The sequence below is a fragment of the Herpailurus yagouaroundi genome, unplaced genomic scaffold (assembly GCF_014898765.1).
Source record: "Herpailurus yagouaroundi ecotype Mexico unplaced genomic scaffold, PumYag 196, whole genome shotgun sequence".
Taxonomy (NCBI): domain Eukaryota; kingdom Metazoa; phylum Chordata; class Mammalia; order Carnivora; family Felidae; genus Herpailurus; species Herpailurus yagouaroundi.
Window position 1 is genome coordinate 1717175 of NW_024412427.1, and position 23089 is coordinate 1740263.

Genomic DNA, 23089 nt, shown 5'->3' on the forward strand with positions numbered 1-23089 from the left:
CATGCCGTCCCAAACGCTTACCCACCGGGGCCCTCCAGGCCTAGACGCCAGGGGCTGCCTCTAGCATCTGAAGGCATCATAATGAAGGTTGAGTCTTGGGCCGTGGACTCCCCAAGCCCCAGGGAGCTGGGCTTCTATCCCCAGAGGGGTGATTCTGGGATGGGCAGGGGATGCAAGGGGTTAACAGCTATGGAGCTCCTCTTAGCTCTGGCTTAGAGGTAAGAGGTCCGTGAAGAGAACTGGATCGATTTATGGGTGGTAGAGAAAGTTCCTTTTACCAGGTCACAATATGGGGGAGTAGAAAGTGCACGAGTTTTACATGTACAAAGATCTGAGTTCCAATTCCATATGATATGGTGATTAACAACATTGACTATGCAATTGGGCTGCCTACCTTTGGTCTACTACTAACTGACCCACGGTTCTTTCTGTGCCTCAGTTTTTCCATCTGTAGAGTGGGGATAATAGTACCTAACCTATAAGATTGCAGTGAGGATTAACTACATGCAGTTAATTCATGTAGAGCACTTAGAACTGTGTCGCAAGTAAACCCTCAGGCAATGTCATCTATTGTTACTATTAGTAAATTCTGGTAGCCACTACTTACTAGCTTAATGACCTTGGGCATTCTTTCTCAACCCCTCTGAATCACCTTTCTTACCTCTGCAAGATTATTGTGAGGATTAAAATAAATAATACAAATAAAGCAGATGTTAGGTCATCAACAAATGTTAATTATCTCCGTGCTCCCACATCAGCCTTAAAACGATGAGGCAACTATATGGCACCAAACTCTGGCTCTATTAAGGAGATTTTTACTTTGGGCCTTGAACTTCCTCTGCCCTTTAACCTTACTGGGCTAAGCAGCGTCAGTGGATACCATTAAATATCATGCCTGCCTAAAGTCGCAAATAGTACAGACAGATAAAGTAAAAACAAGCAGAGGAAGAGGAGATAAAGAAAGGAGGGTATATATTGTCTAGACTACTTGAGTCATAGCAACTTCTTTTGGATTCTGTCAGCTTGCTTTCACACAATCCAAAAATGGCCTGTATGGCTAGAGGGACCAAGATGTAGGTTTTTGGTGCATTTGTATTAGTTGTGAACAAACTCAAACATGGCTTTACTGTAGGTTTTTGGTTTTTTGTTTTGTGTGTGTGTGTGTGTGTGTGTGTGTGTGTGTGTGTGTGTGTTTGCTGGTTTCTAAGTAGTCTGTTCCATTCTCTGTTTTCTGGGTTGCTAGGATGAACAGGAGCCACAGTACATTTTATTAGCTTTGGTTATTATTAAGTCGTGTCTCTGGTCCTTCCCTCTGTCACTTTGGCTGCGGCTGGGTCCTTCCAGAGGCTCCTTTATCTAGTGGCCCTCCCTACATTTCCCCAGCTACTGAACAGGTTCCTCATCATTGTCCAGGGATGTTGTGTGTGTTGCATTACAGAGTCTGATCACCATCATCACATGGGCCTTTTGGGAGTGCCAGGAATTTTCCCACACACCAGCGACCAGTCACTTTTCTTTTTGTCAGGAGAAGACATCCTGGGGGATATTGCATAAGGGGAGACTTTGGGGCTGGGTTTGGGCCAGTCTCCTAGTCCTGCCCTTCCTTTGGTTGATGCTCTGGGCAAGGTGTATACCGCCGGCCTGGACTAAGTGCTCATCTCACTTCTCAGCACCATCGTCATGTTGAGCTGCCTTTTCCTCCTGAAGGCATTTCTTGCTCTTGGGTCCCTGATATCCTGGGTGGCTTCTGGAGAGCATGGTGAGCTATTACTTGGATTCCTTGGCTGACAGTAATAGAAAGTGACTAAGGAGAAATTATCCCCTGCCTCTTTCTGAAGTGAGAGTCCTTATTTGTGGAAATGGTGATCCCTGTAGGACAGGACTGGATGTGTAGATTCTCAGGACAGCCGGGGTAGGTCTTCCTGGCTTGGAGGTAGGACTTCCAGTCTGGCTTACTAGAGGTTCTAGGTTTTCCCTAGGGCTCCTTAAATGGGAACAAGATCACCCCAACCTTTCCCTCTCTTTATCCACAAAGTGGCTGGTTGTTTAGTTGTGGTGGGTGCATGTCACTGGTTGTGTGGGGGGAGGAGAAAGTGGTTGCAGAGATATTGGATAGGAATGTTTGCAGAGCCTGAAAAATCCTTGAAGTGCACTTGGCTTTCATTCCCTGTTTCTTGAGGCCCAGCCAGTTACCCCAATCTCGCGTGCTATCTTTTGCAGTGAAAGAAGGAGAATGCCCTCCTAATAAGAACCTGTGCAAAGAGCTGTGCTGGGGGGACGAATCATGTCCGGCTGGGCAGAAGTGCTGCAGCAACGGCTGTGGTCGGGTCTGCCGAGGAGGCATTCCGAAGGGTATGTTGGCTGGACGGGCAAAAACCCAGACCTTGCCTCTGGGCTAGAAAGACCTGGAGAGCTTCCTACCTCCTAGATTGCTCTCTCTCTCTCTCTTTTTTTTAATGTTTATTTTATTTTATTTATTTTTTTTTTTGCTCTAAAGCATTTTATTAGAATCCTTTTGACAAGACCAAGTATTTGATTACAATGAAGCAAAGTGGTCTGAATGATATTTAAATATCTCAAAATTTCTATGCAGTTTTTTTTTCTCAAGTTCAAAGCTGCTCACAGGTTAATGCAGGACAGCTAGATGAAGTTCCTAGGATTTGCTCAACACCAAATAAGACACATCCTCTCGTTAGCAAAATCCATAGGAACCAGGGAGAAAGGACATGGCTCTTCACGCCTCATTGCAGCCCAAAGATTCAAGTGGCAGGAGCCACTATCTAGGCGACCCAGAAGTCTCAACAGCACTTCTCCAAGAGGCTAAGTTCCCAACTTCAGCCTTTCAGTCACCAGATTAGACACTGATCTGTGAAAGGGCACTGCCCCAAGTAGGCTTCTAGAATAATCATGCTAGAAAAGTAAAAAGACAACCATTGAGAAGCAGAAGCAAATTTAAAGGCCCTCCTGTTGGCCCCTTCTCGGACTCAAGCATCCAGTTCTCCAAATGAGTCAGAACTTTAATGTTTATTTTTGAGAGAGAGAGCATACGTGTGTGCAAGCTGGGGAGGGGCAAAGAGAGAGGGAGACACTCTGAAGCAGGCAGAGCAGAGCCAGATATGGGGCTTGAACCCACGAACTGCGAGATCATGACCTGAGCGAAAGTCAGACGCTCAGCCAACTGAGCCACTCAGGTGCCCCTGGATTGGTTCTTGAGATCTAGCTTGCTTGCAGACCCTCCTCCCCCTTTTGGGGTCTCTAATCACTCAGCTCCCAGTTCTTTGTCTTTTATCAGGAAAGAACACATAACAGATGATCTCTGTCTTTTATTGTTATTTTATTTATTTATTTTTACTTTTTTAATGTTTATTTATTTTTGAGAAAGAGAGACGCAGAGCATAGGCAGGGGAGGGGCAGAGAGAGAGACACAGAAACTGAAGCAGGCTCCAGACTCTGAGCTGTCAGCACAGAGCCCAATATGGGGTTTGAACCCACGAACCGTGAGATTGTGCCCTGAGCCAAAGTCAGGCACTTAACTGAACCACCCAGGCACCCCTATTGTTATTATTTTAATGTTTATTTATTTATTGAGAGAGAGAGAGAGAGAGAGAATGAGTGCGGGAAGGGCAGAGAGAGAGAATCCTAAGCAGGCTCTGTGCGGTCAGTGCAGAGCCCAACGTGGGGCTCGAACCCACAAACTGTGAGATCATAACCTGAGCCAAAATCAAGAGTCAGATGCTTAGCTGACTGAGCCACCCAGGTGTCCCTCTGTCTTTTATTTGAACTTGGGGTTCCTGTGAAGACTGGAGGGCAAAGTTGTGCAGGGAAGCCTGTTAAAGGTAGATGATCAAAAGGGGCACCTGGGTAGCTCAGTTGGTTGAGTGTCTGACTTCGGCTCAGGCCATGATCTCGCGGTCCGTGGGTTCGAGCCCCATGTCAGGCTCTGTGCTGACAGCTCGGAGCCTGGAGCCTGCTTCGGATTCCGTGTCTCCCTCTCTCTCTCTGCACCTCCCCTGCTCACATTCTGTCTCCCTCTCTCTCTCTTAAAAAATAAAATGAACATTAAAAAAAAAAAAAAAAGGTAGTGATCAAAAGAGTAGACCCCCGAGCCAAGCAGGCTTTCCATGCCTCCGGTAAGCTTTACACTTGATCTTAGCCAAAAGGCCGAGAAGTGATTGCCTTAGGTAAGCTTTAAACAGCTCTTTGTAAGTGTTAAGCTTTTAAGCCTCAATTTTCTCATGTGTAAAATGGGGATAATTGTTGTGAGGATCAAATGAGAGGTTCCTGGCACAGGTAAACTCAGTAAACCTTATAGTAAATGTGAGCTGTTCTCACTGTCTCTGCTCTAGCACCAGAGCTGAGAGTCCTAAAGAAGCTCAGGGCTTCCTTGCTTTGATTTTCCCTTTTGCTACACCCGTGGGTGCCACCGGGCACCATTATCTCTCTCTCTCTCTCTCTCTGTTTTTTTTTTTTTTTTAATTTTTTTTTAACGTTTTTATTTATTTTTTTGGGACAGAGAGAGACAGAGCATGAACGGGGGAGGGGCAGAGAGAGAGAGGGAGACACAGAATCGGAAACAGGCTCCAGGCTCTGAGCCATCAGCCCAGAGCCCGACGCGGGGCTCGAACTCCCGGACCGCGAGATCGTGACCTGGCTGAAGTCGGACGCTTAACCGACTGCGCCACCCAGGCGCCCCACTCTCTCTCTCTTTTGAGTGTGTGGCTGTCTCCTTTTTTTGCTACAGGGAGGAAAGGAGATTGTCCCAGGGCTGTTCGGAAACAATCCTGTTTCCAAAGGTGCGTCACTGATGAGACTTGTCCAGGTAGAAAGAAATGCTGCGCGTTTGGCTGCAACAAGAGCTGTGTGGTCCCAGTCTCTCAACCAAAGCTGGGTAAGAAGCACTACCTCGGGCCCCATGGGCTCTTTGGGGGCCTGCTTGTTTCTTTCTCAAGTAAGCCCATACCATCTTATTGCTGGTTTTACTTTACTTTGAAAAACAGTAATTAAGTACCTGCCATGTTCTGAGAACTTTTCTAAAAAAAGATAGACGAAGGGTTACCAGCCATGGTGATCTGTGGTATGTGGTCCAGGCAGGCAGAGGAGGCTGCCGGAATGGAAATCTTGGCGCGTCCTTATTGGCAGGCAGGTTTGAAAGCTGTTGGCGAATTCTCAGTTCCCCTTGTCAGTTGCAGTCTTCTCTATTAATTCTTAGCTCGAGAATCTGCAGGGAGACAGCAAGATAGAATCTCGGTACCTATGCAAGGCAGCAAGCGTTTCCCTGCTCACTTGCTTCTGAGGCCTTATGTCCCCTCTGTCCGCACCTAGGATGGCCATCTCCTACTGGAAATGTGCCCTCTTTTATTCTGGTTCTGGTAGAGAGGTGTTTGAAAGAGATTTCTCCTACCGTTTGCAGGATTCTCATGCCCCAAATTCTCCGTTTACACATTATGTCTTCACCAATTATTTGTTGAATGTTTATTGTTTCCTAGATCTAGCATGGGCTCCGGGTATATTGTGGTTAACAAAGGGGCTCCCATCCCGGCCTTCTTGGAGCTCGTGGTCTGTTGCGGGAGAAAGAGGTTTCCCAGATGAGCAGGTGTACATACACTTTCCAACTGTGAGAAGGATATGGAGGAAAACTAATGGGTGCTGAGAGATAGTAAGAGGGGGTGCTGGCTTTGGACTGGGTGGTCAAGGAAGGCCTGTCTGGGGCAGTGACATTTCACCTGGAGTTGAGGTTAGCCAGGCGAAGGGTGTGATGAGCATCCCAGGAAGAGGAAGAAGCAAGTGCAAAGGTCTCCAGATGAGGAGGAGCTTTGCCACATTAGAGAAATGGAAAGAAAGCTGGTACGGTTGGAGTAGAGACAGGGAGGGACCGGATGCTTCTTGCTGAGGATGGAGTCCAGTCAGATCAGGGGGTTGGCAGGAAAGGTGACACAGTGGAGAGAATTTGGAGGTCAGGAGGTGGAAGTGACAGAACTTTCTGCTCAATTCCTTGCCTCCTCCTTCGTTCCCTGAGAGGCCCTCCCCCTCCCTCTGCCTCCGCCAAAGGTATTAGGAATTGATGATGTGTCTGTCTCCTGTGTCTAGCCCCTTCTCATTTCTCTCTTGTTTCCAGATTTTTATGGTTAATTTTGCTTGTTTGTGCTTCCAAATATATTTTATTATCATACTGTCTATCACTCCCCCCCCCCAATACAGAGGCTATTTTTATTGGAGAGGTGTTAGATGTATACATTAATTTAGGGACAGCTGATATTTTTATGTTGAATCTTTGTCTTCCCACTGTCCAAGTGTATTTGGTGTGTTTCAGGGTATTTTATAGTTTTAAAATACCGTTTGATAGGGTAATGCCCAAGATACTTTATTATCTTCTTTGTTGTCTTAAATGGGGTCTTACATCATTCCTCCCATTATGTTTTCTGAAGAAACGAACCATTCTCGCCTCTGAGTGCATGTGGCAGAATATTACAGTAGAAAAGAGTAGGTTTTGGTTGTCAGAGAGCCGGGTTCAAACCTGAAGGCTCACCAGTTACTGGCCAGCGTGTCCTTGGTCAAGTGTCTTCTGCTTCCCCGAGCCTCAGTTCCCTTCTCTATAAAATGGAAAGAATAAGCCTCGGAGGTTGTTGCAATGATTCAAAGTATGTAACGTGTTTAGTAATACATTACACATTAGCTTCCTTCCTCTCGCCTACTAAGGCGGGCTTCATCAGGAGTACAATTTCTAACCAACTCCTTTTGTCGCGAATCAGGATTGCTTTCTCCTCCCCTGATCACTCCCTCTCTGAGACCCTGAAACTCCACAACGTGTGACAGTCTCTTTCCTTCTGGCCAAACCTCCCCAGGCGGTGGGCCCCTTCCCTGTAACCCAGTGGGGCTGTGTCTGGCGTAGGCAGATCTTTTGGGCGCCCTGCCCATAAAAGAGAATAGAGCGTTGTACTCCTTGCCAGGACTCTTGAGGCCCAGCTCTGGACACAGAGCCTGGGAATCTGTGTTAGGCGGGTCACTCCCTGCCAGCCGGTAGGGCCCAGCACAATCTTCGCAGTGTGTGAAGCTGATGGCTGAATTATGGGGGCCGAGGGTGAGGCTGGCACCCAGGCAAGGCACTTTGTGAGCTGCTCTGGGGCCTGGCCAGCCCTGATGGGGATTCCTCTTCCCTTCGAGCCAGGCAGGCTGCAGTAGTGATCCCCCTGAAGATCTCCCAGAGTGCACTGGCCGAGTGGGGTTCCTAGACTGGCCGGCAGCGGTCCTGGTTGCTGTGTCCATAGTTCATGACTTTTCTATAGCTTCAGTCCTGCACTGGCCCACTCACCCAATGGGACTGGTTGCTATACCCAAGGTCACAGGAAGCCGTCTGTCTTGGGCTCTGGGTAGTTCCTGCTTTCCCTCAGTTCTGACATTGCCAGAGGTTTACCATCGTCAGTGCTGGTCTGTTTGGTACAGTGGAGGGACAGTCAAGCCTCCAGAGGGCTCAGGGCAGACTCTGGGACCTGCTCCCCTCAGGCAGTTCTCGTCTGCACCTGCATCTGAGTCTTGGCTTCTCTGCTTGCTGTGTGGCCTCGGGCAAGTCCTTTCATCTCTCTGAACCTCACCTCTGTCATCTGTAAAAGTGGAGATGAGGAAGTTTACCTCAAAGTGTGGCAATGTAGTGTCTTAGTCCTTTGGGCTGCGCTAACAGAGTGTCACGGGCTGAGTAGCTTATAAATGACAGCAATTAATTTCTTATGATTCTGGGGGCTGAGAAGTCCAAGATTAAGGTGCCAGCGTAGTCAGTGTCTGGTGTGGGCCAGCTTCCCGGTTCACACACTGCTGTGTTTTCACCGTGACCTCACATGGCGGAAGGGCAATACGGGCATCATCCCATTCATGGGGGCTCCCCTCTCCTGACCTCATCACCTCCCGAAGGCCCCATCTCCTAAAACCATCACATTGCGGGTTAGATTTCAAGATACGAATTTTAGGGGAATATGAACATTCAGTCTGTATCATACAGTTTGGAAGAAATGTATTTAAAAAGCCGGAACAAAAACCTACCAAATAGGGGCGCCTGGGTGGCACAGTCGGTTAAGCGTCCGACTTCAGCCAGGTCACGATCTCGCGGTCCGTGAGTTCGAGCCCCGCGTCGGGCTCTGGGCTGATGGCTCAGAGCCTGGAGCCTGTTTCCGATTCTGTGTCTCCCTCTCTCTCTGCCCCTCCCCCGTTCATGCTCTGTCTCTCTCTGTCCCAAAAATAAATAAACGTTGAAAAAAAAAAAACAAAAAAAACCCTACCAAATAATGCTTAACAGCTCAGACTGTGATGCCAGTGCCTCCCTGTTCAGCTTTCCACCTGTCTGAAGTCTGACCTGTTTGCTCACTCACTTATTTGCTCATTGGAAGTACAGAAGTGTGGAAGGAGAGTCCTGGTCCAGTTTTCATTTAAAAAAATTATTTTATTTTTTAGACAAAGCATGCATATGGGCAGGGGAGGGGCGGGGGAGGGAGAGAGAGAGAGAGAGAGAGAGAGAGAGAGAGAGAGAGAGAGAGAGAGAGAATCCTAAGCAGGTTCCATGTTCAGAGCACAGCCTGATGGGGAACTCCATCCTACGACCCTGGGATCATGACCTGAGCTAAAATTGAGTCGGATGCTCAACCAGCTGAGCCACTCAGATGTTCCCGGTTTTCATTTTAAAATCACCACCCTGCTGGTGTGTGAAGAATGGATGGATGGGGGCAAATGTAGCAGGTGGCAGGCCAGTTAAGAGGCCGTTGTGGCAGCCTGGGGGAGAGGTGAGCACCGTTTAGACCAGGGTGGTGACGGTGTGGACGTGGGAAACTGGCAGGCTTGGAGTACTTTTCAAGGTCGAGTTGACAGGTGAAGAAGTAAGTGGATGTGGGTGCTGAGGGAGAGGAAGTGTCAAGAACAGTGCTTAGGTGTGTGGCTTGAATAAGTTGAGTGATGGGAGCACTTGGGGAGGAAGAGGTATTGGAGCAAAGATTCAGATTATGGTCTAAGAGTTGTCTCCTTTGGATCCCTCATGGTCCCCTCTCTCACACCATGAAACGTGATCACTCTCCATCACCTGTGACCACTGGTTTGCTTATTACAACAGTGTATTATATCCTTTGGACAGATGGGTGGCATGGGCTCCCTGTGTGCTCGGATGACCTTTTCCTGAAACCTCACTGCTGGTTGTTGAGAAAAGAGTTAATGTAGCAGGCCTGAGATTGATGTTCTTAGAAAGGCCTGCCTGTAACATTGGCCCTGGCTGGCTTCTGGGAAGTTAGATTTTTGAGAGTGTTCCTACCACCGTAACTGGTAAGAGTCGTATCTGCTAGGCAGAGAGCGCCCCGTGAAAACCCTGAGTCTCTCGTGAGCATTCCTGGGAGACAACACTTCACATGTGTTTTCATGTGTCATGTGATTCCACCGGAAGAAGGCACTGTTGGTGCCTGGTTTCTTCTGGGCTTTGCCTCATGCACCTTTTCCCTTAGATGATTTTGCTTTGTATCCTTCTGCTGTAATAAATCATGGCCATGAGTCCAACTGTACTCTGAGTCTTGTGAATCCTAGCAAATCACCCAGCCTAGGAGTTGTCTTTGAGACTCCCAACACACTGGTTTATTGATACATTTTCCTAATCCCTAAAACTTTCTACCACTAGGTCTTCTCTTTTGTCAGAATTGAGCTAAGCAAGTCCTAGCTCTTATTGATTCATTTTTGGGTAATCCTCGTGGAATGTAGGGAGTCATAATGATGTGGTTTCAAGGGCACCGGATCTAGTGTCAGGGCTGGGAATTTGGGACCCAATTCTGCCACCATTGACCTCAGGCCAGTCCTGCCCCCTCTTCCTGGATGTCTGTCTGTCATGTTTGCAAGAGAAGTAGGTTTGATAGCTCTGAGGGCCTGTCTTGGCTTAAGAAGTTTTGAGGTTTTACTTTTCTACCAGCACCTGGAGTCCTTCCCTCAGATATAGTGGAAGGTTGGAGCTGGGGCAGCAGTAAAGCCTATGTCCGAGTATTTCCTGGGCTTCATTTTTTTATTCCACTTTTTTTTGGTGATAGCTTGGGGTCTTGGGATAGAGACATATTTGCAGGGTGGGGATGACCATTCCCACCCTGACTCTCTTCCCTATTTCTCATCCTGGTTCCTGGAAAGATAACTGTGAGGTGCCTAGAAACCATGCGGTATGAGGAACTGAGCTTACCTAGTCTGGGAAAGCTGAGATGGTGAAGGGCAGAGGATCCTATCTAAGGGGGATGGCACAAGCCATGTTTTCCTCTGGTCTCTGGGGATAGGACAAGGGCCAATGGATAGAACTTCTAGAAAGCCAGTTTTCAGTTGAGTATAAAGTACAAGGATGGGATAGTCCGGCTTGGAGGTCGTGACACCCCTTTCCAGTGTTTGAGCTGAGAGTAGGGAATTATTGGTAGGGATTTAGGCATCAGACATGGGGGCCCAGGCTGGGCCCTGGTCAAAGGGCATATGTTCTGACCCTCAGGGCTTTAGCCTGTTCCCCAAGAGTCCATTCAATGCTTCTGGTATTTGACAAAACCCCAGGGACCTCAAGGAAGCCTGTCGTGGAAGAGAGTAGAGGTTTGGTCTCAATGCCTGGTCCCGGGGATGAGGGCAGAAAGTGCAGAGTGCTCCTGGCATTGGCCACTTTGGGGCCAAGCTCAGCAAAGTGGTGAAATCTGGGAAGGGTGCTGCTCAGTATAATTCCGTGAGGAGTTATGTTGCTAGGTTTTTCTCACCAGGAAGATTGGTTTTATGCCCAGCCTTCTTAACTGTGGATGAAAGGCTTTGTTCTTTGTTAAATAGATTTTTAGTGTTTGTCAAACGGGAGGTGTGGGGGGGGGGGTACATCGGCAGTTACAGTGGCCCTATTTTCCGGATAAAAAATTAGGTTTGAAGGGCGCCTGGATGGCTCATTTGGTTGAGTGTCTGACTTCGGCTCAGGTCATGATCTCACAGTTTATGGGTTCGAGTCCCCACATCAGGCTCTGTGCTGACAGCTCGGAAACTGGAGCCTGCTTTGGAGTCTGTGTCTCCCTCTCTCTCTGTCCCCTCCCCGCTTGTGCTCTCTCTCTCTCTCTCTCTTTCAAAAATGAATACAATTTTTTAAAAATCAGGTTTGATGTGATGTGCCATTGGCGTAGAATCTTTGAAAGGGGGGCTGTTCAGGAAAATCCTGGGATGCAGGGTTATTAGACCTTGATTGTTCAGCTGCACATGTTCTTGGAGTCCAGCACTTGCTTTTTCCATCACGGCAGACTTCCCGGCAGCCATATGCATTTGTACTCACATGTTCTTACTCAAAGGTCCTGGGCCGGTCCTGCTTTGGTTTTCTACAATGCTTTTAATTGCCTGCCACTTCTTTTCTCCATTTCAAAAACTTGAAACAAACACTGGGATGAATGAATCATGGTGAATCAGTTTGTTTTGGGTGTGACTTCTTAGGGAGTGCCTGCTCCAGAGGACCTGGCCTGGTGCCTGCGTGTTTTAAGGATGGTGTAGTAGAAAGAGTGCTTCCTTGCAAACCAAGAGGCTGAGTTGTGTCCTGCTTTGCCGCTGACTCACTCTGTAGTTCTGGGCAAACCCCTTCACTTCTCTGAGCGTCATTATCTTCATAGGGGTGCTGAAGGGGCGCATCAGGGATGTTTGGCTGTGTGCAACAGAAAATTAACGGAGTCGGTATAACATTTTTCTCATATAGCGAAAGGTCCTGAAGCAGGTACCAGGGCTGGTGTGGTGGCTCCATGATGCTAACAAGGATGAGGTTATTTTTTTCTTTCTCCTTTGCATTCCCTGACTTTGTCCTCATAGTAGTTGCCTCATGGTTGAGAAAAGACGGCTCTACCTCCTGTGTTATGTCTGTCTTTGCACTGGAAGAAAGAGAAGCCAGGGGGCAGTTTGAAAGGAGCATTACCTGGGTCGGGAATGCAGAATTTTCCCAGCTTATGTCTTCATTTCTGGTCCCTCTAGTTACAAGGTAATATGGGGAAGCAACTCACTGTAGCTGGCTGGGCTCATTGACTCTGCACAAACCTGTGGCTTTATTAGCAAGTGTTTCTGTTGTCCATGGCTGCATAACAAACACTTCCTGAACTTAGTGGCTTAAAATCCCAGCAACTGACTCTCACAGCTGTGTGGGTTGGCTGAGCTTAGTTCTCATAACCTACATGGTGCAGCCATGTCACTCATGAAGCTGCCTGCAGCTGGGAGCTCAGCGGGGAACTTGACGGTGGCTGGAATGTTCAGGATGCCTCTCTTCATGCGTCTCTTCGGGGCATCTCATCATTCTGCAGTGGAGCCCAAGCTGGTTCACAGCATAGCGGCTGGTTTCCAAGGAGGCGGTGGTGGTGGGGGGATTGTTTTAAGAGAATGAGCCCCAGTATGCAAGTGCTTACCACGCCTCTGCCTGCATCACACTTGCTGGTGTCCTGTTGGTCAAAGCAAGTCCCTTACAGCCCAGCCCAGAGACAGTATGGGAGGTGTGGCTCACTGGGGGCCACCACCTACCACAGGAAGGAGAGACGGAGAGTGACTGTGGGCTGGCAATAGGTACGTTTGCCACAGTGGGTTAGACCTCAGCAGTGTTTCCCAGACTGCAAATCTTGAGATCAGTTTAGTAGTTGACGGCCAGCATTAAAAAAAAGAAGAAATAGACTATAGAGTATATACATGTGTGTACATAAATATATACGTTTGAGGCATGCATACAGATTAACATACACAATGAAAGATGTATTTTGCACTCAAGAGTCACAGTGAAAATAACCAGAAACACTGGGCTTGAACACCTCTGGTCCCCAATGCTATGATTCTATGGCAGAGCCTGGAGGTGAATGTCCGGCTGACCCCCTTCCGTGTAAGGAGCTGTGTGATGGGGACGTGTCCTGCCCCCAGGGGCTTAAATGCTGTAGCACCGGCTGTGGCCACTCCTGCCGTGGAGACATTAAGGGAGGTATGTTGGCTCCTTGGGGAAGAAGTCCTGAGTTCCAGGGTGGGATGGGGAGGGAGCCATCTCTGGCCTTCCTGTCTTTCCCTTTCTGGAGGGGGGTGGTGGTGAGAGTTCTCATGCTTCCTGTCCTCCTAGCCCCCCAGTCCAAAGCAACCCCTCTTTCTAGGGCCCAGGGGCCCATGTTGGCATTGAAAGAACTAGGGGAAGGCAGTGTGGGTTAGTAGGAAGGGTCCTGAGGCCGGAAGATGGGCAGCGTGGCTTCTGGGCTTCATTCTGCTGCCGACTGGCTCTGTGACCTCAGGGAAGCAAACTCCTCTCATTGAGCCAGCTTCTTCGTTTGTAAAGTGAGGGAGTTGCCCAAGATCAGGATTTTCTGACTGATTTCTTAGCAACACGTATGCAACAGATAAAAGCATTGCTGCTCTGATTTCTTTGTTTCTTCAATATATTAAAAAAAAATTTTTTTTAACGTTTATTTATTTTTGAGACAGAGAGAGACAGAGCATGAACGGGGGAGGGTCACAGAGAGAGGGAGACACAGAATCTGAAACAGGCTCCAGGCTCTGAGCTGTCAGTACAGAGCCCGACGCGGGGCTCGAACCCACGGACCGTGAGATCATGACCTGAGCCGAAGTCAGACGCTTAACCGACCGAGCCACCCAGGTGCCCCTCTTCAATATATTTTAAAAAACAAATACATCTGTTTGAATGCTCCTTTTGTACCAGACTATAGAACTCCATTAAAACATTTTTCTTTAAGTTTATTTATTTTGAGAGAGAGAGAGAGAGCGCGCGTGCACGAGTGCACAAGTTGGGGAGGAGCAGAGAGAGAGGGAGAGAGAGAGAATTCCAAGCAGGCTCTGCCCCGACAGTGCAGAGCCTGAAGTGAGCTTGATCTCACGACCACGAGATCATGACCTGAGCTGACATCAAGAGTTAGACGCTTAACTGACTGAAGCACCCACGTGACCCTGTAGAACTCCATTTCAGAATCACTGGCTCAGATGTTGTTTTTAGACAACACGTGGATTCCCAGGCAGGGTTCAAGGTTCTGAAGACAGATTCTCTTCCTTACGTAGCTTAGAGTTTATCAGGAAGGTAGACGGATCAGGCATCGTGATAAATTCTGATGAAAGGCACACAAAGCAGGGCACCAAACCTTGTCTGGGAGACAAGGCCTCCCTGAAGAAGTAACACTGTAAGGCCCAGGTGTGGGGGAGAGAGTGGTGGTCTTGACAGACTCTGAGCAGCCCCGCCCACAGAGCCGTCAAGCCCCGAGGGACCACCATAGGGAAATCTGAGATGCCATTTGAAAACTATTGGTCCAGATGCTCTCTTGGGGACCTGCCTATTCTCAGAGGCTGTAGCTTCCTGGTTTCTCAGCCAGATGTTTGGTTAAGATCTAGTTACAGTCAGGGATGGATTCACCTGGAGCCTCTGAGTCTCAGTGCCAGTCGGAACGTGGAGTCCATGGAGTCGACTGTCCTGTCTCTACCTGTGCCTGTTTATCTCGCAGGGCGGAGTGGTGATTGTCCAAATATTTTGGTGGGCTTGTGCATCGTCAGTTGCATGACGGATGAGAACTGCCAGGCCGGGGAAAAGTGCTGCAAGTCAGGCTGCGGCCGCTTCTGTGTCCCACCAATTCTGCGAGCCGAGCTGGCCACAAACCCCAGCTGGACCCTCAGGTCTGATTCTGAATTAGGTGAGTACAGCCTGTCATCGCTGAAAACAGCCAACTTAACTGCGAGGTGCCGAGCACTGGCTTAGGTGCCGGGCAGGGGGCTCCAGAAGGTCGAGACGAAGTTCTTGCCCTGCAGAGGCTAGTTGGGAGAAAAAGGTCATGTGTCACAGATGAGAATCCTTGAATAGACGAGCTGGGGCTTCTAGGCTCTCTGTGTGGGAGTGGCTCCTTAGGAAGGTCTTTCTGCCAGAAGTGGGATCTGATCTGGGTCCTAAAGGCTAGGTGGGCAGTGACAGAGGGGGAACAGCACAGAGTACACGCTGGACAGTGAGTCTGGTGGTTAGCGGGCACAGAGGGTGGAATGTGTGTGACATGTTTGGGGAACTGGGTGGGGGTGGGGCAAGTGTGGGTGAAGGAACAGCTGGGCTGCTTTCATGCCAGGAGATATGAGGTTGGTATCTGAAGGAGTAGAGTCTTCAGCACCAGTTTGGACTGGATTATCTGGGAAGCAGGGCACCATTCGAGGCTTTGGGGAGCCACGTATGCCATGCTTCTCTAGGGTGTAGAAGGGAAACCTCTCTAGGGTAGAGGGGAGCTGGAGCCAGGAGGGCACAGCAGTGACCTGATGTTTCTTCTTTTTGCAGAGACCCGGGTGTCCTAGCTGTCCTGAGCTGCTACAGGGGGCTTGTTCCGGCTGCCAGGAGAGGGAGATATCCTGGGGCTGTGACCCTCCGGGGGGCTCTCACTGCCCTCCCTGCTCTGCTTCTGTTCCTGCTGCTGCCCTGAGCGTGGGAATATAGCCGTGGATTTGGGCAATGGTGTTCGGTGCTGCTTGTCCCCAGTAAAGGCTCATGCTGACCTTCTTGTCTGTGCTGTTTGAGGGCTAGGGTGAGGAGAGAGAGCTAGGGGGTCTGAGCATGGCTGCAGGATTATGGCACCTTAGGCAATCCATCCTTTCTGAGAACACTGAAATGTTGCTGCTCAGGTGGCGAGGGCAGAGGAGGGTGGGAGCTCCAGAAGTCTCTCTCAAGCCTCAGGAGTGGGACCCTCAGGCCTCTTCTTGGGCCTGCTGACCTTTCTTTTATCAGAATGTGAGTTGGGCTTGGAACTGGTTTACTGCAGTCGTTTGGATGTTCCTACCTTGGACCTCCTTCCTTAGGGGCTGGCCCGTGGCTCCAAGACAGGCAGTAAGTCCCCTCCAGGTCACTTTGCTGTAGGGAGGAATTATCTTTAGGTTCTTGGAATCAAGATCAGTTTTTAAAAATTATATTTGTTAGAGGGCATCTGGGTGTCTCAGTCGGTTAAGCTTTGGACTTTGGCTCAGGTCATGATCTCGCTATTCCTGAGTTCGAGCCCTGTGTCGGGCTCTGTGTTGGGCTCAGAGCCTGGAGCCTGCTATGGATTCTCTCTCTCTCAAAAATAAACATTAAAAAAATAAAAAAAATTATATTTGTTAGGTATACAAAATGGATCACATTCTATATCTTTGAGAAATTTATGTCCTCACATACACTCTTGTAATGGGACTCCATGAAAATAGCTAATTTAGCTAGTCAGCTCTTGTTGGACCTTAATCTGTGTACGTTTAATGTTGGCCTACTTTTGCAGGTAAATCTGGGGACAATTCTCAATAGTAGAATTCTAGGTTCTCAAATAGAATCTGACAAAAAAGACACACACACACACACACACACAAAGCCCCTCAATGTTCATTGAATGAATAGAAGAATTTTTTGAGCTGCAAGTAATAGAAAACCCAACTAACAGTGGCTTAGCCAATAAAGACATTTAATTTTCTCACATCAGAGTCTGGAGAGAGGCGGTGAGGCTGGTTCGGCAGCTTACCCTCAACACCAATGCGCAGACTCATTCCTTCCTTCCCCACCAACCTCGGCATGCTGGCTTTTGTCCTCGAGAGGGTCACCTCACAGGTGTGGGATGGCTGCTGTAGCTCCAGACATCACAGCAGGAAGATGTAGTGGTGAAAAGACCTTCACCTCAGATGGTGCTCTCCTTTTAATGATGGAGACCATCTTCCCCAGAAGCCATCCCCTCCCCGGATTTCCCTTGTCCTCTCATCGGTCAGAACTGTTGCCACAAGGGAGGCCAGAAAAGCAAACGGGAATGGGAAAATGTGACTGTCTTTGATTAAACATGCTTCATCCTTGAGGCTGACGGATGGCCCCATCTGTATATAAAAGCTGAGATTCTATTAGCAAGGAAGAAGGAGAGAATAGACTTTGGGGTTAGGTGGGTAATGAGCCACACATGTCATATTGGGTCAGAGGACACATGCATTCAAAATTTAGAAATTGCTAACGTAGGCAGGGCTTTTATAACAAGAAAAAAAGAGTATTAGTGCTCACCTTGAATATCGCAAAGATGTTTTTGTAATTCCCAAGTCTAGTGGAAAAAGGCAAGTTACAACTTAAGAAGAAAGTTCCCATCACTGCTGTCTTTTTTGTTCCTCCCTTCCCTCTGTTTTCACACTGGCCTATGAAATTCCGGTTTCTGCTATGATCCAAGCACTCTTCTCTCCGAGCAGACGTGTCCGTTGTTGCCTGATCTGAACAAGAGTAGATGGTGTGAGCCTGTCCATGGCCATCCCAGGGCTCCGGGCTCACAGCGCAGGGAACTAGGAGGACCCACAGGTGTCAGTGTGACAGGCTGCTTGACATTTTGGCAGGTTCCTCTTCCATTGTTTTGCTTGTCGTGTTATTGCTTATTAAAAAAATAAAAATAACACACGCACACTTAAAAAAAAAAAACCAATGTGGAGCAACTTTCAATGAAAAACAGCAGTCCTAGAACCTTAAAATACTGTAAAGTAGGGTGATTTTTCTGCCGGGATGGGGGTGGGACTGGAAAGGAAGGTGTGAGCCCCAGCACAGCACAGGCTGAGCACCAGGAGAGAGGTCCCTTCCAGGTCTTCCCTCCTCATCTGGGGCTACCCACCTTGTCCACTTGGGAGCAATGACATGGGGCTGGGGGGGGGGAAAGGGGAGGGGAGAGAATGAGGTGGGATGGGGGGAGAGGGAGAGAGAGAAAGAGAAAGTATGAACTGAAGGGCTGAATTTGTTGTTTTTTTTTAAACATTTTTTAAAATTTAAATATAATTTATTGTCAAATTCGTTTCCATACAACACCCTGTGCTCATCCCAACAGGTCTGAAGGGCGTTTGACCTCGGGGTTGTGTTGGAGTTGGAGGTCAAAAGCCAGATTCTTCGCCTCCCCCGCCCCCCTAGGCCTTTCTAGGCCTCTTTTCCTACTGTTGTACCCTAAACCAAAGCCATCAGAACCTTTCCTTCCTCAGAGTTTAAGGCCATTTCCACCTCAGGCCTGGGGGAGCAGGTCTCAGTGGACCCTGCTCCTATGGATGCCCCAAACTTGCACCCTGAAATTAGCTTCTGACCAGATGGAAAGGCCACACACACGCCCCTCCCCATCCTCAGCTTCCAGGTGGTTCACCTTGGGAGGGGTGAAATCTGAAACCGGCCCCCAGACACAGAGGGCAGGGTAAGACAGAGGAAAGAGAAAAGAGGCCACTCTGATTGCAGCAGGTGGCAGGTGTAACAAGCAAGGGAATTTACACACTGGCAGGTGTAACAAGCAAGGGAATTTACACACGATGCTGGTCTTGGGCTCTGGAAGACAGAGGATCTCAGCGCCTGCCCACCAGAACCTTAACAGTTTACGGAGCGGCCTTAACCAGGCTCGGTCACAGGTACCGGCCAGAGGGTCTCAGCAACACTTTGCTCCCTCAAGGCTACATCCATGAAAATGGCTCCCGCTGTGGGAATGGTGGGCGGAGCCTATGCTCCAAGGACGCGGGAGGGGGAGGAAACTCCAACTGCCCAGGGTCAGCTTGCAGGTCAACTGGCGGCCACCATGTCCTCTCTGTGACCTCCTCCAACACTTCCTTGCAGTGGGCGGGGATTTCTGGGGCTCTGATACTTGCCAGTCGTCAAGTGTGAGTCGTCTGAGACCTGTTCTCTGACCACTCCGTGGGTCTTGCAGCTCCCAGCTTCTCCATTCCTTTCCTTGACCATCAGGTGGGGGAACCCCCTGGCTGCACACCCATGTGCCACGTCAGTGACGCCACGTCAGTGACACCACGGGCCCTACGTCCTCTCCCTGCTGCTCTTCTGGATCTTACTCTCTGGGAGGCATAATGTCATTGGTAAGTGGGATATGTGGGGTGAGAGGGGCAGGCGGCCGAACCTGTGCCCCCTGCGAGGGGGTGCTCTTGAGGGCTACCTTCCCTTTCCTACCCAAGTGAAGGCCTCTTGTCAAGGGGATTGGTGCCCAGAAGGCCAGCTTCATATAGATTCACAAGCATCGGAAATTCCCCCCCGGAATTAACAGCTAATCCTTACCGAGCACTGACTATATCCCAGGTGCTGGGCTTGACGTGCACACTCGTATTTAATCCTCACAGTAGGCCCGGGAAGTCCTGAGAAAGCTGGGAAAGTTTAAATAACTTGCCCAAGGCCTCAGAGTGAGTGGCAGGGCTGGTTTGAACCTTGGTCTGTAGGAGAGCAATAATTTTGGTATTCTACCTTCTCTCACTATAAAATGGTGGTAGGCAAGTGGTTTGGGATCAACTGTGATGGTCTGGGAAGTAAGGAAGAGAGAGACAGGTAGGGGTAACTCTGAGTTCCAATCCAGACTGGCCCCAGAGGGAGAGAGCTGCAGGGAGGGAGAGACAGGGGGAGAGAGGGAGAGGGAGGCAGGGAGAGAAAGAGAAGGGGACAGAGAGAGACATCGGGTTCCACGAGATTTACAGTCCCTTCCAGGCCTGAGATTCTGTCCAGCTGAGCAGGTCCCAGGTGGGAAGAGCTTGGCCCTGGGTATCTGTGACCTATTCATACTCTCCCTTTCATGCTTTCTCATTCATATTCTGGTCACTCTGCCATCCTGGTCTTTCATACCGATAGCAACTCCTGAATTGTTGTCTTCCAACAACAATCTGGGTCCCAGCACCAGCCTGAATCAGGACACCAGTGCACCAGGGGAGGGAAATGAAATGCAGTTTGTGAGGGCTGGGGCAGAGCCCAGACCCTGAAGATGGGGTGTGTGTGTTCAGAGAGGGCTCAAGGCCTGTGTGGAGTCGGGGGGAGCTCAGATGCTCCTCTCCTCAGACCCTGGGCTCCGCTGCTTTGCGGGCCTGTGAGAACAGCAACGGTTGGGCAGTTTTGAGTGGAAAGAATTCTTGGCTGGGTGCCTTTATTCTCAGAGACACCAGAGGGCAGCAGAGGTCTAAGTCATAGGCCATTCCCAGGCAAGAGAAAGATGCTCCGAAATTCTAGAAGCCTAGTGAAGGGAAAAAGTTCAGTATTGTCTGAGTTCCTCCCAACTGTTTCCTGTTGCTTTGAGAAAAATGTTACATAGCAGGGTCTATAATCCAGATCTGTACTGAATTGCACTTCATCAATTAAGACATAACATTAAGCCCTCCCTTTTCATACCAAGTGGAATGATCCTGCAGTTTGGGTACCACTTATCTTGGGGACATGATCACGTTGTATCAGTGATTCTTGGACAGAGTCACAGAGCAAGTTCTTTGTGGAGCTCAAGGTCAGGAGAAAGTTTCCCTCTGGCCATGAGCCATTCTGAGAATGGGCAGGGAAGTAACTTTACTGGCATCACCTCTGTTACTGGCCCCTGTGAAAAGGTGCTTTCTAGAGCCGATGTTTCATTTTTGCCTCGGCTACCAGGAAGCCACGAGCTTGGGTTTTGCAATGAGGCCTGGGTTCAAATCTGGACTCCACTGCTGCTCATGGGCTCTGTGCAAAATGAACGAGGACAATCATGTAATCACATTACCCACTTCACAGGATTGCCGAGTGAATATATAAAGAAAGCACTTGGCACAGAACCGACACAAAAAGGGCACATTCAACAAATGTCAGCGATGGTTATTCAGTTTCTCTGAAAAAAGATGAATCTCTTCGTGGTACCCTCTTTTATTATTCTCTTTGCTTTCTTTTACTCTTGGTATGATTTTCAGCTTCTGTAATCTATGCCTGTTTGGAAGATGGTGTGGTATGTATAGTGAGTGTGTGAATGATGGCCTTTGCTTCTCCATATCTGTGGAATGCAGAGTGGTCCTGTATATATGCGTTAAGTAGAATTAAAGTTCATCTAATACACACACACCCACACCCACACACAACAATAAAGAGGTTTTCTGGACACTGCTTACATTAATCCAATTTTCACAATCCCCCTCCTCTTTCACTATATATAGTATAGTATAGTATAGTGTATATATATATATAGTATATATATGTATAGTATATATATAGTATATATATATAGTATATATATATTATATATATAGTATATATAATCTGTATATATCAGAATATTACTCAGCAATCAAGAACGAAATCTTGCCATTTGCAACAATGTGGATGGAACTTAGAGTGTATTATGCGAAGCAAAATAAATCAGAGAAAGACAAATATATGATTTCACTCATATGTGGGGTTTAAGAAACAAAACAGATGAACATAGGGGAAGGGAAGGAAAAATAAGATAAAAACAGAGAGAGAGGCAAACCGTAAGAGACTCTTAAATACAGAGAATAAACTGAGGGTTTCTGGAAGGGAGCTAGGTGGGGAGATGGGCTAAATGGGTGAAGGGCATTAAGGAGGGTGCTTGTTGGGATGAGCACTGGGTGTTAGATGTAAGTGATGAATCACTAAATTCTACTCCTGAAACCAATACTACATTATATGTTAGCAAACTAGGATTTGAATAAAAAAATCAAAGCTATGAAACCTATCTGATAATTTGGCACCTCTGTCCTGGCTGGATTCTTGGAATATCACCTGCATATAAGAGACTGGGGAGACAATCAGGGATTTGAGAGGAGGTTGTATAACAACGTTGGAGATTCCCTCTTGTGGTTGTCTCCTCTTTGGATTTCCTCCCTTGATACATAGTTGCTTTGGGAGTCCATCCTGAGTACTGTCTTCTGCCTTCTCAGGACATAAGACTATGGCTTTCTGCTTGAACTTTATCTGCCTCGTTCAGGCTGGATTGGGGGTCTTCCTCTGAGAAAAGCCATGTGTGGATCTCTTCCACTGTGGCTCTTTTCTTTCAAGGATTAAATCCTATCCAGCTTCTGCTTAATTTTGGTCACTCTCCAGTGACTTAAAACCGTTGTTTTTTCCATTTTGTCAAGATAATATAATCGTCATCTGTAGAATAGTTTGATATAAGCTATTCTGCCGTGATCAGAACCAGAATTCTCCGACTGGTCTCTTAGAAACATTGTTCTTCTTTTTGAAACCCTCCATTAAAGAAAAATTATGTATTTAATTTGGGGGCAGAGTGGGAAGGGCAGAGAGAGAGGGAGAGAGAGAATCCCAAGAAGGCTGTGCACTGTCAGTTCTGAGCCCGATGTGGGGCTCAGACTCACAGACTGTGAGATCATGACCTGCGTGGAAATCAAGAGTCAGATGCTCAACTGATTGAGCCACCCAGGTGCCCCTGAAAACCTCCATTTTTATTCATCACAGTTGAAATAAATCTAAACTTCTTTTCCTGACATATAAAGTCATACAGATGACCTGGGCCTGCTAACCTCCATATCCTCACTGTGCCCCCAGCTCTATGGGAGCACATTCAATTCTTAGAATATGTTATGCTTTATCCTGCCTCAAGGTATTCACGTTATCATTCTCTCTGGTGGGAATGCCTGTCCCCCTTGTGCCTTGTTATGCTTCAGATGTCAGCTTAAATATCATTTATTCTGGAAAGGATTTGCTGAATCTATTGATAGGTTAAGTTCCTCTACTGCACCTGCTAATAACACCCTATGCCTTTCTTGTAGATCATGTATTAACATTTATCATCAGGTACCTGGGTGGTTATTGGATAAATGTCTGTCTCCTCTTTAGATTGTCAATTCCATGAGAACAGGGTATGGCCCTCTCTGCTCACTACTTTATCCCATGCCTCTTATGGTATCTGGCTTACAGTAGGTGCTCAACGAACGTGCTGAATGAATGAAGAAGGAGAGAATGCATTGTGCATGGAAGAAAGTTCCCAACTGAGAGTCGAGGTATAAAACATAAATGAAACTATGAGATAACAGGGGCATTTGTCAAGTCACCTCACATTTCAGACCTTTCGTTCCAGTAAGTACAACAGGTCAGAATTGGATTAGGTCACTCTCCTCTCTCAAAGTCCATGCTACTCATAAAAAGACTCGTGAAGTTGAGACAAAAGTATAGGAAACAGTAATAATTTGGGGCAGACATGGGAGACCTGGATATTTGGTTAAAATCTTAACCACAGGCAGTGTGTGTCTTGAATCAAGGGCCTGAGAAACAGAAATGGTGCTTGAGGATAATTATTCTGGCAACAGCAGATAGAACTAATGAGGTTTTGAAGTGGCCAGATCAAGGATAGATCTGATAAAGAGAGCTTGGCAGGGTGGAACTGGTGTCAGGCTG

At 48.0% G+C, this 23089-nt stretch overlaps 2 protein-coding genes across 5 annotated transcripts in view; both read left to right on the forward strand.

Moving 5' to 3' along the window:
• Positions 1-285: 285 nt before the first annotated feature.
• Positions 286-15480, forward strand: WFDC3 (WAP four-disulfide core domain 3). Of its 2 annotated transcripts, XM_040446921.1 has the most exons (6): positions 290-1759; positions 2221-2352; positions 4742-4888; positions 12812-12943; positions 14457-14642; positions 15266-15480. In XM_040446921.1, the coding sequence occupies exons 1-6, from the start codon at positions 1681-1683 to the stop codon at positions 15280-15282; spliced, it is 693 nt and encodes a 230-aa protein (XP_040302855.1). In that variant the 5' UTR covers positions 290-1680; the 3' UTR covers positions 15283-15480. The 2 variants fall into 2 exon arrangements, with proteins under 2 accessions (XP_040302856.1, XP_040302855.1); XM_040446922.1 differs by lacking the exon at positions 12812-12943 and having other exon boundaries at positions 286-1759.
• A 2285-nt stretch (positions 15481-17765) lies between these two features.
• WFDC10B (WAP four-disulfide core domain 10B) overlaps positions 17766-23089 on the forward strand; it is a 69527-nt gene continuing 64203 nt past the window's right edge. For all 3 annotated transcript variants that reach the window (XR_005781950.1, XR_005781951.1, XR_005781952.1), the window contains exon 1: positions 17766-18801. The gene's annotated coding sequence lies outside the window, so the exon portion shown is untranslated. The remainder of the gene's footprint in view (positions 18802-23089) is intronic.